General features: G+C 46.1%; 1 protein-coding gene across 1 annotated transcript in view; it reads right to left on the reverse strand.

Moving 5' to 3' along the window:
• LOC8029798 (TBC1 domain family member 9) overlaps positions 1–16417 on the reverse strand; it is a 42411-nt gene extending 25994 nt beyond the window's left edge. Inside the window, exons 1-12 of the mRNA XM_040213506.1 lie at positions 16028–16417; positions 14645–14756; positions 12307–12358; positions 10781–10858; positions 8877–9056; positions 8025–8158; positions 5978–6043; positions 5678–5754; positions 5277–5402; positions 3913–4045; positions 2207–2314; positions 1468–1556 (exon numbers count right to left, since the gene is read on the reverse strand). Coding sequence (XP_040069440.1) covers positions 1468–1556; positions 2207–2314; positions 3913–4045; positions 5277–5402; positions 5678–5754; positions 5978–6043; positions 8025–8158; positions 8877–9056; positions 10781–10858; positions 12307–12358; positions 14645–14756; positions 16028–16071 — 1199 coding nt within the window. The 5' untranslated portion in view covers positions 16072–16417. The remainder of the gene's footprint in view (positions 1–1467; positions 1557–2206; positions 2315–3912; positions 4046–5276; positions 5403–5677; positions 5755–5977; positions 6044–8024; positions 8159–8876; positions 9057–10780; positions 10859–12306; positions 12359–14644; positions 14757–16027) is intronic.
• Between the last annotated feature and the right edge of the window lie 2374 nt (positions 16418–18791).

Raw genomic sequence — 18791 nt, forward strand, 5'->3', positions numbered from 1 at the left:
CGCTATCTACTGATTATCTTCTGATGAATCTCCACTCGAGGTCCTCGTCACACTTCGGCCGAATCGCTGCAGAGTTCACGAATGAGATCGGTGACCCTGGACCTCGGTTCCCCATCCGCCCACCCCACTCGACAGAACCACCTCTCAACGTGCAGGGATCACTCCCCGACGTCCGGGCGAGAAAAGACGTTCATCCAGTTGTCGCACGCACTGCTGTGGCAGTAGCACTTGAGGAGAAGTACGCCAGCAGCCTTGAAATATATACAGATGGTTCCGTAAATAGAAGCGCAGGTACGGCAACCGCCGCTTACGTGATTCCATCCATTGGGAAAGAATACGCCGTCCGTATAAACCTTGAAACATCGTCCACGACTGCGGAAATGGTCGCTATACTCTTGGCCCTGGAATACCTTAGGACCACCGAGTGGATGACCGCTGCGGTAATATTAACGGACTCCCGCACGGCCTTGCGCAATTTAGCCAATGCCGGCGAGGGATCACTGCTCGCTCAAGAAACAGCCCATCTTGCAACGACACTACAAGAACGCGGGTGGACATTAGCATTTCAGTGGGTCCCGGCGCACTCAGGAATTGTGGGTAATGAGCGCGCCGACACCCTAGCCAAGAACGCACACGCTCTACCCTCACCTACTTACCACCTCCGACCCTTTCATGAAGCGAGACTTCTTATTGCCAGAAATATCAGGAGTCGGCACCCAGACCCATCTACAGCGCGAGGCACACCCCCCATCCCAGTCCCTGATTCCAGACTGACAAGGGCAGACGCATCGCTACTCCATCGACTCCGGACAGGGAGTGCGTTTACGAGGCTAGCACTTCATCGCTACGGCCGAGCCGGCAGAGTTGACAGCCCGGAGTGCACAGTGTGTGGGGACCCCGAGGACATCACCCATATACTCCTCATCTGCCCAGAATACGACGCAGCAAGGAAAGTGCTCTTCGCCACTGTCCTAAAAGCAGGAGGACGAACGGCTACAACCACGTGTCTCCTTTTTCCCACTGGTAGCCGGCGGCAAGCATGGAGCATTTTCCGTGCCGTGCTAGAGTTTCTCCACCAGACAGAGCTTGCCGAGCGCCTGTGACCCCTGCATGCCTTCTCCTCACACTCCTATCGCGCCCGTCACCCACTCCCCCCCTTTCCTCCTCTCCCCTCTCCCTTCCCAACCTTTAAATCCGCCTGGAACTCTGAACTTGTGATTCCTCTTTAATACCCTATCCCACTTTTAATCCCTCATCCCTTTGTTCATGCGAGTCTTTTCCCCTATTAGGGTGAATAATAGTACGCATGAACATTTACCCCCTTTTCCCGTATTTCAACATTTCCCCCCCCCCCCCCCCCCCCAGTAACAGAGCACTGCTTACATACCAGTCCTTAAGTCAGCTAAGGTTGGAAGAAGGCGAACAGATGTACAACGCGAGGAGAGTAAAACGAAGGGTTGTGCCTACTCTTTGGGCTGCGGCAGTTTGGCGAGCAACTCGACGATCTTCTCGATCAGGAAGTCCCGGCCCTCCACTTGAGAGAACGAGAAGTTGATCTGTGAACAGTCAAGAAGCACAGAAAAACGCCCGTCATCACGACCCAAATGAGACGGAACACGAGCGATCGTGGCCAACCAATTTGTCGCCCTCAAAACAGTAACGAACCTCCAGATACCATACTCCGTTTCAACGTAACTTGGCAGACGGCAAAAGCTACAATCCCAGCGAGGCGATCAGAGACACATGACCCGTAGTGTACCTCACTAGTTACGCGCAGTGCCACTGAAGCCACAGGTGGAAGAGGAAAGCCTCTTTTGCACGAATTTCGAGTGACAGGCTAATCCTCGAGGGGGACAAAACCGACGCCTGGAATGCACAAGAAACGGTCTGGATAAGAGGGGAGCTCCCCCTTGCCCTCTTCTCCAACTGCACAAGCTACGCTCTCGTCCCTGCACTTTGATAAGGACTGTCATGTGCCCCGCCTGCGCTGCTCCAAATAGCTCGAAGGGGCCACGGCGTTTGCTCTTCAACAAGCTACGATAAAACAAAGTACAGGGTGTCGTATCCGCTGGAACAACGGTTGATGCCTTGCGGTCGGAGAAAGGCCCACGTGCCCTACTTACTGCGCCGATATTTACACCTTTCAGAGTTGCGTGTGCGGGGTACTGGCGTCCAAACTAAATTTTTGGGAGATGCGAGGGCCTACCTTGTTCTTGGTGGTCAGTAGCACCCCATTTGAAAGCAGGTGGTTCTCAACCTTTTCCGTTAGGAGCAGCATTCGTAGAGGAATGACCAAGCACACGAGGTTCTTCACCTGTACGTCGGAGAAAACGGCGTATCGGCATTTGTGTGGAATCGGGAAGGTGATCTAGACTATATAGTGTGTCCCCCCCCCTTCCCAAAATTAAGAGTGTTCATTTCACCGCAAAAATGAAGCGTGTATCGCCGAATGCCGATTCTCCGCCCAAATGTAGCACCAACAGTCCAAGCCAGCTGCCAAAGTTTCGGAACCGTCATCTTATTTGAAAGTTACCAGCGATTTTCCGAAGATTTCAATAAGAAAATGGGGCCCATTCTTGGTACCCGGCGCCGTTCAGCTCCGTGTGTTCGAGGACTCAGTTGGCCGCCATTTTCCCATTGGTATTTTAAAGAAAATCACTCGTTAGTTTTGGATAAGGTAACGGTTAGTTCTGAAAGTTTGGCACATGGTTCGAACCGCTAGCACTCCGTTTGGATGGTGGAGAATAAGTATTCAGCAATGCATGGTTTATTTTTGCAATAAAAATAACTCAAACATTTTTAATGAGGTACATGGTTTGCATGTGATGTCATTGTACCATGCCGGTGGTCATTCCGACTTGTTCTTCGCTAAAGAAAATAACTTAGATGGTGCAAAATGCATACTGCAGAAGGTACGCACTGAGCAACAAGGTCACCGCAATGGCGGCTGATGCGACATCGGTGCAAGCCACATATAGTGCAAGCCACATATATAAGATATCAGTACAAGCTCCGCCTCCAGAGCAAGCTTTCTGTCTCGAAGACGCTCCGTTGTCTCGTGAGAATGCGCAGTTAAAGTGTGATGGAAGGCAACGAGTGCATGCTGAAGGCAAGAGCTTCTCCCGCATATCTTACGCAGCAAGAAGTTATAGAACCAAATGGCACCGAACACCGAGATAGAGCCAGAAGATAATTCTCCTAAACGCTGACAAATGCATCACAAACACTGAAGGCAACTACGTAGAACTACAGAAACCATCTCAGACTGAGCGTTCTAACATATTTTTTCCTTTAAAAGGAAAGTAGAAGTGAACACTTTAAACCGTTATTGGAGCTGCCCCTCTACATAGGGGTAGATCGCACAGACTCCAGTGTTCCGGGCAGGGTTGGTTATAACTTATAAGTAAGGTTTTGTGTTTCCGGCATACACCGACAAACCCCCAAAATTAACTGCCGAACCGATTTCATCAAAATCGGGGGAAACCGTAGAACACTGAAATTCAGCCGTCCTTCAATGAGGAAATCTCAAGCTTCAGAGAAATAAACCTTCATCTACAGCTTCCTCTCCTGCTGAATGGGAACATAGCCTGCACTGAACTGACCACGGTGCTGCTCTATTTTCCAAGAAACCACGCCCTGTTATCTCATTTCCTTCTCCTATCTCGGTACTGGAATGGTTTCTGAGTACATCCAGGTCGCACGTATGTTTCCTAACGATTGAGGAATCCCACACCCCCATCTTGGCGTCTTCAACATGAGCCTTGATAAATGCCGGTTTCTGTGCGACACTGGAATCGGATGCCAAGGAGCCCCCCCTGAACCCACAAAAACAAAACAAAAAAAAACCACCCCCGAAAACATGAAACCCTGGTTGCTACGTAAAAACGACCGTCCGGCGTGCGGGGCACTCACCCTGCTCTCGAAGCAGACGTAGTTGGGCGACAGGTAGAGCTTTCCACGGACCAACTGCTTGTTGTACGGCGTCCACAGGCTGCAATCCAGGGTTCCGTCCAGACGCTCCTCCAGCGGCAGCCGGAAGGTCGTTCTGCGAGGCGTAAAAGTAGTCCGGCGAAGTGCCACGGCCTCCCCATACCTCGGCAAAAAGGCCCACCCAAGGAATCTTCCAAAGTGATATTTTTAATCCAAAGGGCGGGGACGCCGCGGCTGAGGGAGGAGCCCTTCCGGAGTTTGCATCGATGCAATAAAGCAGTGCGGAAACCTATGATAGACACGTGCAAATAGTGGATTTTGATTTCCAAGCGAACAATGGTTTCGTTCTAATATTTTCTAATTGAATATAGAATAGTTTGTCCCAGCCTTTCACTACTGCACCACATTAAACGAAAGCACAGCTAAACTCGCAATGGTTGCTCCCAGGCCTCCACTTGTCCACTTCTAAGATAGGTTTTATCTTAATCAATCCATACTTAAAGACTTTGGTTTCAGAAAATCAATGCCTATATTGAGATGGAAAGTAAACGACACTTTCGACATAAAACTAAACTCGTAGAGATGCCCATCTATACCTAATCGAGAGGATTTATTAATTTTCTTGCTATATGCAAGTGACCTTCCTACAATCTCTAATATGCAAAAAAAAGACATTCACTAATCATGAAAGCTCATTGTCATGCCATCTGAGCCTAACACCCTCTCGCATAATACCCAGTTCAATTTTTAAAATTTTACTGCGATGTAGATATCAACATCGACAAAGTTTCCATTTCTTTTTAAATACACCAGGCACCATCATACTTTGCAAGAGTGCTGCACTTCTAAGCACGCGACCGCAATAATTGTACTTTTCGGAGTGTTGCTTGCAGCGGGTCAGCCCCATTGAGTGCGCTTCCTGCAAGACACGGGTGCGCTGCAGAGAAGCGACATCCACGAAAGCAAACTTCACGGGTGTTGCTTCACTGCATGGAATCACACTGCTCGGTAAAAAGCACGCTCAACAAGGCCAACCCGCCGCAATCAACACTTCGAAAAGCACAAATATTGCAGTGAATTTCGAAGCAAATATCGAATAGCATATCATTCGAAACAACCATTTGAAAATTCAAACATTCGCACGATCCTAGTAAACATTATTGAATAACAGTACGGCCTCTATGGCTCATAGTTATGCGTCCCTCAGTGGGTTAAATCTGCAAAAATTAACCTAAAATTTTTTTTTTGTTACATTGTTATAGGGATGGTTGAGAATATTTAGAAGCTTAAGGAACGTTTTTATGGCGTGAGGTAGGCCTTTAATACTTTGAATGTAAAAAGATTACCTGTATGCTTCGCTCTGTGCCCTGGCGTCCAGATCCCGCTTCAGGTGTGGAAGCTTCTTCGGAACGTTTCGACTCAGCTTCCGCGCTAGTTGCTCGTCCACCTCGTAGTGTTCCTCCGAGATTAATCTGCATTAATCCACTCATTAATTAATCCACACAGCTACCTCTCCTCAATCATTACCAGACTACTACAACTGCGTTAACCGTTTTCCCATGTCATACCGAAACTAATTAATGGAAAGAAAAGCGTATCCTGGGAAAACAGGGTTATGAAAAAAAAACAGAAACGGACATAAGCGACCAATGAAGCTGTCAAACAGGATCAATGCCCACAGCAGTCGTAACGTTACCAGGAATAAAAAAAACGAGTGCATACTCAAAAAGAATGAGAGCATACTCACTGCCTCATTGCCAAGTTTGCCAACTGCTCCATGAGTGAAAAAGTCTCCACAATGTTGGTAAACATAGAAAAGTAGTACTGGAATGAGGGAAGGCAAAGTCATTGCAAAGGGAACACCAGATGCGAGTCATCCTCAACTAGCAGAAGTCACTGTGACGTCATTTCAACACGGATGATGCAAGCTAGAGAGATACCCTGTTATATTGTCATAGAAAGCATGTCATGCTATTAGCAAGATGTCATTCCTCGAGTATTGCTCCATTGTAAGATACAAGAACTGCGGAATCATCTTAATACCCACCTTAGATTCCCTGCAGGTCACTAGTATGCTTTCAGGAAACAAAACATTGTTGCTCCTTTCGAGATTCTGCAAAAGTAAGAAGAGAACAGATCGGGGACGTGAAAATGCCGATATCTCGGACCAAGTCGAATATGAAGCAACGCAGCAACGAAGCAACTTGGAACCGCTTTAACCCCTTAAGTGCCTTGGACGAGCTGAGCTCGTTGGCCACTTTCCGGCTAAAAATGCCGTCGACGAGCTCAGCTCGTCCAGTGGTTTTTTCGGTAGCCCTCACTTCCACGGACGAGCTTGGCTCGTCCGAATAGTTTTGCGGCGCTGACCATTGATGGCAGCACTCATTTTAGTTGGCAAATATTTTTTTTGCCTCCATTGATTTTTTGCGTAATAAACTTTTCAAATTTTATGTCTAATACTAGAGGAATAACAATTCAAAATAAAAAAAAAAGATATGGCACTTTTAGGTTACTTTTGGAAGAAACAATTTGGCATTTAAGGGGCTAAACTAAACAGAAAAAGCTTGCGCAACAAATCCTTCTGCTCTCCTTCCGACCCAGGGTTGAAATGTCCATAATAAACCAGCTTGCCCGCATTCTCGCTTCCACAAGGAACTATTTCCTTAAAACGTACAACCTCAGCCACATTATTTACAGTATATAAACGAGGTGTCGGAGACTCTTCCTCAATCCATTAGGCTGAAATGCCAGCAAGCAAGAGGCGGATTGCACAGCTCACTTCTCATGCAAAGCTTCAGGTCGCTTTCAGACCTAGCTAAACGTCACACTTCCCCGCCAACAGTGCAATCGCGTCTTCCGAGTGCCGTCAAGACCGATGTCCGGATCAAACGAACAAACAGCATGTTCTTCAGCAAGGCACAACGTCCTTTTAAGTTTCTCCTTTTATACCAACGCAAGAAGGAAGTGTAAAGTTGGGTAAGAGGTGACAAGGAAGGGAGGCAGCCAAGGATGGAAGAGAGCACAGCACCTCCTAATTAACGAGGCTGCAGCGCAACGTCTCACGTCGCCTACTCGGCGTGATGGTGCACAAGCCGCTCATAAGACGAGAACGGCAGAAAGACGTTTGGGTTGTCCCGCCTCCAGCGCGAGCTCCCCACCTTCGGTAACGCTTCGGAGTCACACGTGTGCACGCGCTGCCAGAGCACGGCGAAAGGCAGCGAGTGCGTGACAGAGGCCGGGCATTCAGAAGAGATGCCTCGTCCTTCTCACCCTCGCGGTGACTATAGGAGTTATTGCTCTGCACACTGTCTCTTCAAAGAAGAGGGGCGAAGAGAGGAGGAGAAAATGAATTTATGCGAAAAGTGCAGGGCACGTAGACGTCACATAGTCGCCACTAAAGGTGTTCGTACCTTTAGAGAGCTGCTAAGCAAATATGTGGAATCTGCATGGTTCTAATATTACCGAAGTGATGATGTGTTCCTGCCATAAATCCCGAGAGAACCGAAAGACCGGGAAAAATCGTCAGATCGAAGAACATTTTTAGAAATGCCATTTTTCTACTTTGTGACCTGCCAAACTTGTTTTCGCATTTCGGTGCAACGGAGCGTAAACAACCCTCCTTCCCAGTTGGCTATGTTGGCTCGTCTCCGGCCGCAGTCAACTACTAATCCCGTTTCGGCCAAGGTTGCCATGGTCAGGGCACCAAAATTACTAGAAACAAACAATCTTTCAGTGCTTTTTAAAAAAGAAAAAAAAAAAAAAAGTGAATGTCAAAAAAAGGGGGCGAGCTATTTTTTTGGGGTAAAGTATCTTTCGGGATATTACGGGATGTTACGGTAGTTTAATTTTTGCACGTACACATTTTGTTTGTTTCTAAGCATGTGTATGTCATTCTTGAGTGTAACTTTTATCATTCTTGAGTACTATATTTGTTACTTTCTTTTTATTACTATCCCAATTTTCGGCAGCCCATTTTTCGAGTATTGCCAAGGTGTTAATAAAAAAAAAAATAAGAAGGGTCAGCAATGTTGGCATCCTGTCACCAGCTTTGGAAGAAACCGAAGGAGGCACTGGCCAGAACACCGCGTCCTCACCGTAATGTCGGTCCACCTGAGCAGGAGCCTGGTGGTCTGTCCGAAGAAGAAGGAGTGAAAGCCCAGGTGCTGCATGCTCAGATAGAGCCAGCCTTGGTGCGGGATGCGTCCTTTCCAGAAGCTGCACGAGTAATCTGTGACCAAAGAGCGCGCCACGGGTTCGGAGGACCACCCAAGAACGTCCCAAATTTTTAGCACAAATATGTTAACCATAGGATTCCACATTTTCGAAGTTTAAGGTGTTTTTCCGAGTTAATTTTTCACCAAACATTTGGGGTTTGTCGGAGTACTTTTGTTAGATTTCCGATTCTCTCAAATTCCCCAAGTTTATTTGAGCGCGTTGCCAATTTCTAAAAATTCCAAAACAAAATAAAGAAAGTCTGCGCACCACGATGTGTCGTACCGAAGGCACCTCAACGAGCTAAAAGGTAAACCCCCTTTGTTGACAGCTCGAGATATCAAAGGAAACTGAAGTTGCATATTCTCAGGATCATTCAAGTTGTGTGTTATAAAATTTCTTCGTCAAACACAGTCTTTTTTTTTGCTTTTTATCTTGTCATCGTGACCTCGAAATTCTGAGCTTTTTTCGGATAAATTTGAATGGATGCAAATTTTACCGGCGAGCGTTTTTCAGATTCGTTCCGATTTATCTGAAAACATGCAACCCTAGTTATAGGGCAATCGGGGAATACCGGTAATTCGGAGGGCTAAAATTAAAAATCCCAACACTGCCAAAAATTTTCTCTTTCCACAAAATGATTCTTCCCAAGATGGTCGAGGGGTTCACAGCGAAGCAAAGTTTAAAAAGCGTCGTTCCGGTGGTGCCTCCCAAAAGGAAGCCAGTAGACTCACAGTTGACTAGTTTCTCCTCTGGTGGCAGCCCAAAGAGGTTGGCAAAGTGGGTGGCGTTCACTTTGAACTGGGCAGAGTCTCTCTCGCCCGCGTCAAGGAAGCTCATCTCCCGCTGCGCCGCCAGGCTCTCGATTTTGCAGCACACAAAGTCAGTGGCCTCGTCTTCCGTGTCGAACGAGCCTGCAGGAGCAACCAGCACGACTCGGTCGTTAGCGGCACTGGCCATGACGGCACTGTCAGCCGATCGCTGTGCTTACCGCGTCCTCAAGGGCGGTCCCTCGATTTCTGCCCGGCAACGTTGCGGAAGTGTTGCGGGGTGTTTCACTTGTTTCGGCCATTATGCAGCCGGAACGAGTGGTGGTAGAAAGACCGGTAGTGACAAAGATATGCGAAGTGCAAGTCGTCTGCTTTTTTTGTAGGGGTTGTGACGATGCCAGAACGCCAAACTCGTATTGGATGATTAAAAAAAACAATAGTGGGCACACCTCAAGGCATCTAGAGTTGAGATCTACCCACTATCCTTTCAATCGAAGCTCGGTGTCGTTCTGACACTGCTGCAACTCCTGCACTAGAACCATGCCGCAACTCCTGCGCTAGAAGCAGACGACTTGCTCTTCGCATAAGTACCAAAACATGCTCATTCACATGCTGCACCAAGAATTGGTGGTGAGAGAGCGTGCAATTCAAGCCCAAGTACAATCGTAGCCGTCAAGACGGACCCCGTTACAGAGACGCTAAACCTAGGGAAAGATTTTTCTTTCCTACCTAAAAACGGCGCCTTTGAAAAGAAAGAAAAAACTGTTTTTACCCAATATTTATAAAACAATACAAATTTTTCGATTTACGGGCAAAACCGAAATGGTTCCCCTGTGGGATAATGACAGCGTTTGTACCCAATTTGTATGTGCTCCAAGTTCGCTAAACCTATGGAAGTTTTCTTTCTGTTTTTTCGACAAATATTTATTTTGAGGCTGGCCCGTCCCAACTAGGTAGAAAAGAAAATTTTTGCTCCCTAGGTTCAGTGCTTTTTCAATGGTTACCCCGCTACACTATAACCCTGTCACATCAGAAGTAGTTACAGCAGACGTTTGGTTATAAGCTGTAACATACCGATTTATGAAGTTTGGTTCGTCTCCCTGCAACGCCATTAAGACGACTCTGCCTATTACAGATTCCGTTATAACATACTTTCGGATATTATTAACTATGTTAAACAGTTGGTAAGTATTGCACCGTTCCATTATGGCAGACTTTTTGAAAAAGGACGTTATTTTGGACATCAGGTGGCTTTGGTTCGGTAGAAGTGGCATCAACTTTGCAAACCGTTGCCATTGCGCTCGGCACCTTGGGAGCCTCGTACGACTCAAAAGCGCGCGGTGATGACAATCGTCGGCACGTCTATGTAAAAAATCGCTAGTACCTTTCGAAATTCAGAAGTTTCAGTAAACCAGTTCTTTTCTAATATTCATTCGCATGTCGTCAGTCTCACTTGTTGGAACAGACTCCAGTTGTGATCTGCATCAATCTTTAGTAAGGGTATCTGCGGCCTCTTACAACACACCAAAATCTTCACCACTAACGAGGTCTGCTAAAACGAGTTTATACTGTGGAATCTCGTTAATTCAACTCAAGGATCATTTAAACTAACATGCAGGTCCCGTCCTATTTGTTTCTAGGTAGGAGACTCCCTGTAATTCAAACTTTGCATTATTCAAACAAAGTTTTGGTCCCCCTCGGGCTCAAATTAACGAGATTCCACTGTAATGTGGTATCAGAGTAAATTCCAGCATTGGGACAGCTTGAGAAACGCAAGCCTAATGAACGTATCGAGTGACCTAAAGGCAGCACGCGTGGAAAAATATCCACGCACAGGATGGGAGCAGCAGCTAAGTTTGGAAACTCACCGAGTGTGTCGAGGAGGTTGTTCTGGATCCATTCCCAGTTCTTAAAGATTTCCTCCCTAAACAGAGACGTTGCCACCACTGGAAAAAAAAGATTAAGTATGACTCATTTCACAGGCTTTACAGACTCTGCTTTATCTTCAACAATTCAGCAGGTGAGAAACACAGCCGCTGTCCACTATTGTAAAGTGTTCAGGCTCTGGCACGCCTGTGTCCTCTTTCGCTGCTCGTTCTACAGTTCCAACTGTTCCAACAATAGATGCATACAGCTGCTCCTTCAACAGATCAAGACACACCAGCACTTGCCGAAGTCCTGCTTCTACTAGTCTGGGAATAAATAAAAACAACTGACAACCACACACACCATCTCGAAACACAGGTACCGATTTTATTCCACATTGTCAGATTTACACTGTAGTTGACCAACGCTGAAGTTTGGGCTAGTTGGCATACAGACATAAAACAAAAACAGCGCGAGGATGAGGTCAGCGCCGTGTCCTGTCAGTTACCTTGTACTTTCTTATCATCTTCATGCTGTTTTTGTGTTCACATTTATACATTCGTGCGCCCTCCCCAAACATTTCTTGCATTCACTGTTGTCTTGTCGCGAGGGGGGTGGTAACCTTCGGGGTGGGTGGACAAATGTATAAATGTGACTACGTGGAATAAAATCAGTAGCTGTGTTTTGAGACAATGTGTGTGCCTGTCCGTCTTTTTACTCATTCCCAGTCTTGGGTTTTTCATTATGGAGTTAGTTCCCGAGCTTACCTGCATTTTTTTCACTCTCGTCAATCCTGATAACAAGAAAATATACAAAAAAAATACAAAATAAATAAGTTAAAGGAATGAATGAATATATGAATGTAAACAGATAGTGCAAAACCCCTAACAGCATCAAGAGCAAAACTTAATGTAATTTTTTTAATAGGAATACAATGTTGTTCACATTTTAGTGAAATTGTGATATCGCTGTCTGCCAGTAGTGCTCTTCATTCTTTTTCAGATATCGTAAATGACTGTGCCTGGTTTATATCGGGAGTGTTATGACTTATAAGCTAACTACTTGATACTGTGAACTCTGCTTTCCCTAATTAGTCCGGGATTGGGGCGTCCTTTGTGCAACATGACGCAACATGCAGACCATCTTCATTCGTCGCATTCTGTGCCCTGCAATCTTTGTCTTCCGAGCTGTAGAACACGTACCGAGCACGCGCAGGAGTAGTCTTCTGCAGAAAATCAGACGCTGCGCACGCATCCACGGCTCGGTGATTTTGTATTTTTCACTCACGCGATGAGCAGTGGAGAGGCGCGTAGGACATCTATGCAGTAGAAAGTAAGTCAGCTTCGAGCGGCATCTTGCGTCTTCGGTGCCAGGGGCGGTGATTTGGCCGGCGCAGTGCGACCGCTAGCCTCGAGTTTCCAATGCACCTCGCACAACGGTGATCAGAAACACCGACGGTATTACGGCACCGTAAGCTACAACCGCCACTGATCACCTCACCTGTGAGAGCGAGAATTGGCCGACTCACCGTAACTGACTTCCGAAGATGGTGTGCGGTGAAGGATGCGGTAAGGTGCGGGCTGAACCCCAACATGAAACGAAATAGCGCAATAAACTCTATGCTTCTAGTAACTGCCACGGACTGGTAGAGATAAATCACTTTAGTCACTGACAGCGTAAGGGAAGCAGGGTACAAACAGTCTTGAGCATCTTATCGTCACTATGCAGCCAATGAGCTTGCTGCATTTGCAGACAAGAACACCGGAGAACGAATCACGAAGCAAGAACCGTGATCATAATAAGCTGCGCCCTGCGTTTCCCGAGCTGCCGGTGAACACAGTACATGCGCACACTTTCAAACGACACACGGAAAGAAGCTAGGTAGGTCTGAGCACAACACAAGTTTTTTAGAAAAAATACTATGGCACCAATGCACGAGGCCCGAAACAATTCATTCGGGAGTTTAACAGTTCAGATATGAGTAGTCCGATAGTCGCTGCTAAACTTTGTCATGCAAGGGTTCACAGAGCCGTGCGGCGGAATTTCGTTACGTTGGCTACATCGTCTCGTTTCCTCGCCTATTCCTCCTTAAAGGGCCCCTAAAGTGGATTCTGAGAGTCTTCCTATGGCGCAAGCTCAACCTATATGAACCCTAAGCATTTCAGAAAATGAAATTGATATCAAGAGTGGCCTTTTTTTCTAATAAAACAAACATAGTGACAAGCTCCTAGTTCTAAGATAGATCTCAGAAAAAAGGGGCATGCCCCAATGTTCGGTCACATTTCTAATAAAAGAAAAAAAGGCCACACACTATCATTATTTTTTTTTGCTTCCTGGGATGCTCGAGGAAAAGGGGCGGGTCGCAATGTTTTTTCACGTTTTCAATAAAGAAAAAGCCCACCCGTGGTCGCAACTTTTGCTTTTCTAGGACACTTAGGGAGCACAGGTCGAGTTTGCGCCATAAAAATACAATTTAAGATCCACTTTAGTGCCCCTTTAAGGGGACATAAACGGGATGGTATAAAGGATAGAATACACTCCTAGTATACCAGTGGAGGCACTCATTACTCATCAATATTTTTCCCTTCCTAATTTCTGTGTTCATTAAGCGGCCAGGCAGCGATAACGAAACCACCCTTTGTCGCAGCCGCCTTTCGAAGACCCCTTGTCCATCGATTAAAAAGGGTAGAGCTGTCAGTGCGATAACAAATCTCCAAAGATAGGCTGGGGTCAGTCAACATACCGCTTCCCAATCACTTAAAGCTAGTTAGAGTTCAGGGTACAGTTCGGTGCCCCTGATCTGTGCTCAAGTTAAGAGATCACACACTGGAACCGGGAGAATACAGGCCCAGATAGCTTCAAGGATAAACATATTTTTTTTGCTCGCATGACAGATTATACAAAGCATCCTTATCATGCCCTAGTTATTGCACATCACATGATCCCTAGTAACGGACAACACACAACAAACAAGATATTCTGCAGGACTTCGCTTGAAAGCAGCATACTATAATGACACAATCAAAATGTTCCACGGTAGCAGGTCAATGCTAATTAACCTTCCACCATATTTAATTACCTTTCACTAGATTAAACCGTGGTAAAAGAAACAGCTACAAAATAAGGTATGCTTCACAGTATAGCAACACTTCGGACATTGTGGTGGATAAAATCATGGCAGCGGAAACGTTTTTACGTCCTCTGGAAATGTCAAGAGAGTCGGCAACAGAGCAAATTGATGTCACCCGAGTTTTCTGGCACCGTATCTGTAGCTCAGGAAGTTGTACTTTTTAGTCGTAATGACTGCCAATTATAGCCACTCTGTATTCAGCACCAAAATGTCAATGCCCACATCAAAATGGGTGAACAAAGCACCAATACGCTAAGCGTACTCACTTAGTGGTTTTAGTAAAAGGTATTGCGCTGCACTTGCAATGAACATTTAGAACGTCCGGTGCTATCCGAAGCGACAGTTGCAATTTGAAATGCCCCATTTCATTCATTTTTACTGCCGCTGATTTCCGAAGCCAGGGCAAAGCCCTTGAGAAGGGCAAAACATCGGTGAATTGTGCCATAAAAAATTTTTTTTTTCTTTTCTCATCGTAGCGACTCCATTTTGAAAGTTTTGAAAGTGAACATGGACAAACAAAATGAACCATACACACGAGTAGCCACTGGCAATGAGAATGTTGCCTCAATCTTGAGAGCATTTTGAAAACCATAATTTTGAAATTTTTTTGAAATTAATAGGTTTGCTTTAGTGGAAACCTTGCTCCAGGAATGTCAAGAAAAAAAAAAAGTTTTATGGCTTTATTTAGGTTGAAAGTAAAGCTACAAAGCTGAATCAAGAACGCAACATTTGTTACCTTGCTGTCAAAGACTGAATCTAGTGTTCCGACAAGCACGGACGACAGTCCCTTGGTGCCGTGTCCCTTCCGCCGCTGCAGCGTAAAAAATGCATTGGACTGCTCCGTCACCCTGAAAACAGAGTGAAGCGATTGATTATTAGGTGTTTTGTGGCGCAACAGTGAAATGACCGATTGATCGATTATTACGCGTTCCGTGGCATTAAGGCTACAAAGTGAAATAATGCACCAGGCGACAGTGTCAATCCTCCTTTATATGGGAGCATCACGGTTATCTAAGGAGACGAAGGAACGCTTGAAAATGTAAATGCTTGTGAAATAACATTAATGACAGTACACAGTAAAGATTATTACAATGTAACAAGCAGTAAACGTCGTGATCTGGCTACAGTATGCGAACACCTGATTATAGCTGTATTCTTTATTGCTTTGGCAAGATTTTGGCAGGTTGTCAATCAGGTGCCGGAAGCGGCACGAGACGTTGATCCGGAAAAATTCTCCTGGCTAACACCGTAGTTGAATCTTTGGACTCGTGACTTTGTTCCACTGCACAAGTGGTTATTCCAGCCTCAAACAGCTGCTTCCACAGTGCAAAATGGAGAGAAGCACTTAGCCATCAATATGACTTACGAAGTGACGACAATGCATGCCAGCTGTGACTCTTAGGAATACTGTCTGCCTGATGCCTGTACTGCATACATTTTGAGATAACCAATATCCCCCCCCCCACCCGGCCCAACAGAAACAGAAACACACACACACACACACACACACAAACACATAGTTGTTGTTTTTTTTTTTCTTTTTTTTTCCAGGCACGTGTTGCGAACAATAATTTACCTTGGAAGATCTCAACAGTAAACCCGTTATCTTTCCGGCAACTCACTTATCCGGAAACTCCGCATATCCGTACAAAGAAACCGATCGGTCGCTTCCACGGATTTTGGCAAAATGCCTCAACGGACGAGAATTTATTCCGACGACAGGGATAAAAAGTTTGTCAAAGAGAGTTGGCGATTCACCATCGTATGCAAACAAAAACAAGCTACCAAAGAAAGAAAAAAAGACGGGGGGGAATCGTGCGCAGACGTTTGACATTCGTGCCAACTGTCTCAACCAAAAGCGTAGCGCTCTCGAAACAGCTGTGCATGACGTGTTTGCAAGGAGGTTTGATTTCATGCAGGCTTGCGTCACACACACACACACACGCCTCTGAACGCATGCTAAAACTACTTGCGTCACAGCCCGACATCATGCTCGGAAACTAGTCGAGGCCTGGGAAAACTGAGGTTAACGGAAACCTTGGATTTTCACGACGTAGAAACGGGCAGGGGGAGGTGTGTTGGAGGCAAGCGGTTGTGTTTGGCGTCGTCGGGAACTCACCACAGAGCGTTCGCTAGTAGCACTTCCTCGGGTTTCATCCACATCTCGACGCGTCGTCAGTGGCACATGGGTAAGAAGTGGACGATTGTCAGGTTGAAACAATGACGAGGCAGTTTCTGAGGTGGGGAGGCACGGATGACTAACTACATGGGAGCACAGCGGGTGGCGAGCTCACAGTCCAACAAACTCCGCTGAACAACATCAGTTTCACCAGAAGGGGAAAGTTGGCGGCAGGAATTTGCGTCGGCATTCGTGTGGAGCGAAACCTTACGGCTGTAACGAAAGCACGGTGGCGCACGTCAGCCCTGCAGCCTAAAACAAAACTATTTTCGTGCAATGTTTACAAAAAGAAGAAAAAGCTCCACCAGTGCTGGCTTGCAAACTCGATACGCAAAGCGGGCAAAGACAAGAATAGGTAAATGAATGGACAGGTGAATACGGCGGAAGTATTAAATTTGGGCGGTAGCTTCCGCCACCTATTCATTTCTGATGTCCGAAGCACCGTTTTGCGATCGAAAGGGGAGACTCGATAATATTTTTTTGTTGTAGAATCTTTACCGTTAATAAAACGGCACATTCTAATCTTGGTTTTCTTTTAGTTTACGCACATACCCACAAAATTTCGGTTTTCTTTCTTTTTTTTTTTTTCTGCGTGCTGGCGCGTTTATTTAAATCCGATGCAGGGTAGTTTTTAAAATATTCCGCTTTAAGTTCCAAAAGTAGACGACTGACATAGCTTTATAGCTGATAATCAGCGTTCCATATTCTCAATATGTGCCGCTAAACAACCAAAAATAAACCCTGCGCGCGGGTGTTGTCAAAACTGGACAAGACTGAAAATCTCCGTGTTGCGCCATTCCTTGGATAAGAAACCTCAAAGCTTGGCGGTTCGACCTAGAAAATGAAACCCGGCTCTTCGGCCTTCGTAAGTAAACTAAGCATTGCAGAAAGCTTAAACTCTGTCAGAATCAGGGTGTCGAACCGGATATGGAACTGAACCGCTTAGTTTACCCGAAACGAAACAGAACCCGAACCGAAATATTCGGCGCCATTTTGGAGTGAACCCGAACCGGAGCAAAACAAGAGAACCGTTCCGAACCGGTTCGGTAAACGGTTCGGGCGCGCATTCGCGCTACTATTCCGTGCGCTGTGCGCCGGAAATTTCGAGAGGCTTAGCTTGCGCTGTGGGGCAATGTGTTGCCACTTATGCAAATATTTTTGTAAACATATTTTACAAAGACGAAGGTCGATAGCCGCTGTTACTGGCTCTCACAAAATCCGCCTGAGCCACTCGAAGTCATCGCGTCCACGTGCCCGGAAAAAAGCCGTCGCCACGTGCTGACGGGATGATGCAGCGAGCTGCCGCGGAAACAACAACGTAACATCAAATTTGGAGTTACTACGGTTGATCGAACGCCATTTCATCAAGACACGTTTCAGAGAACCGCCGGACTCATTTTATCGAAGCTCGGTTTAAAGAAGGCGGAGCCTTAATTAAAAAAAAAATGCCGTTTATAAAAAAGAAGAAAGAAAAAAAACGCTGTTTGAAAAAAAAAGAAGAAAAAGGGATCCTTTCTTTTTTGCGTAAGTCTCAGAAAAAGACAGCAAAGGAAGAAAGAAAGTCTCAGAAGAGGTAGAAATTGTCAGAGAAGAGGTCTTTGAGTCACTTCGGGCCCGGTTAGTGTCACTGAAAAATCGATTGCTCCACGCGTCTGAAAGGAGCAGTTCTCGGCGTAAACGTCGATCACGTCGAAAATGAGAAAATTCACCTGCAAACGATGGCAATGAAAGAATTGTTCGAGCGACACACCGCGGAACGTTTGAAGAGCGAAGCTTTTTTTTTTTTTAAGTACTTTCAAGGTACGACGCACAGTATAGCAACATACAATGGAGACAATATGCTGAAAACAGTTGCTTTATTAGCAGATAAATCTGTTGGCCCCGTCGCGGCAGGATCCGACCAGTCGGAAGAGGAAGTAAGGACAGAACGAGCGGGTTGGTATGGATAGTTAAACTTGAGGAAGAAAACGAGAAAGGACGCGTATGGTGGCGCCTCAGATGGTGCCTCCCACCTCGAAGAATTAGGACGTACATTGCATTAGGTGTGAGTGTTTACCCTATTTAGACAACACCGTCATCTTGGCACGAAACAAAAATAGAAAAACAAGGGAGATAACGGAAGCGTTTTTTATTTCCGAGTGTGACGCGGTACGTGTGGTTTTTCCAATAATAAACCAGTTGCAAGTAGCGCTCTGTGGTGTGTGTCTCTCCTACTCGTCCGTCGTTTTTAGCGCTTTTAACCCCTAAACATGTTCAACCAACTATCCCAAATCCAGACCCTTCTGGGGTGTGCTGCCTGCAGCTCGCTGTACATGGCGCTCTCAAGTCTACAGCTGTTAGCGACATCGCACAGAAGGTTCAAAAAGTTGTGAAAAAAATGACAAATGATGAGGCGGCGAATAACTGAAGAAACTAAACGTTTATTCAATGGGGCGAACTTGTGCCCAAAACAAAATAGAGAAAGCCTAGCGTCGCAGGCGTCGATATCGGCGAAACAGCAGGATTGAGCGCTAAAGCGAGGCTGACAGCGAACCAAAATAAAAAATTGGCTTGTTTTTGTATGTTTATACAACCTTGATGATGGTATACGCCTCAACGGGTGACCGGTCGCTTAGCTTCTTCTACGTCGGGTAGACGGAGACGCTACACTCAGACTGTTGAAACAGGCACGGCGAAGCATGAGGTGGCCCCTCTCGATCGCTCC

The sequence above is a fragment of the Ixodes scapularis genome, unplaced genomic scaffold, assembly GCF_016920785.2.
Source record: "Ixodes scapularis isolate PalLabHiFi unplaced genomic scaffold, ASM1692078v2 PGA_scaffold6__148_contigs__length_123643588, whole genome shotgun sequence".
Lineage (NCBI taxonomy): Eukaryota > Metazoa > Arthropoda > Arachnida > Ixodida > Ixodidae > Ixodes > Ixodes scapularis.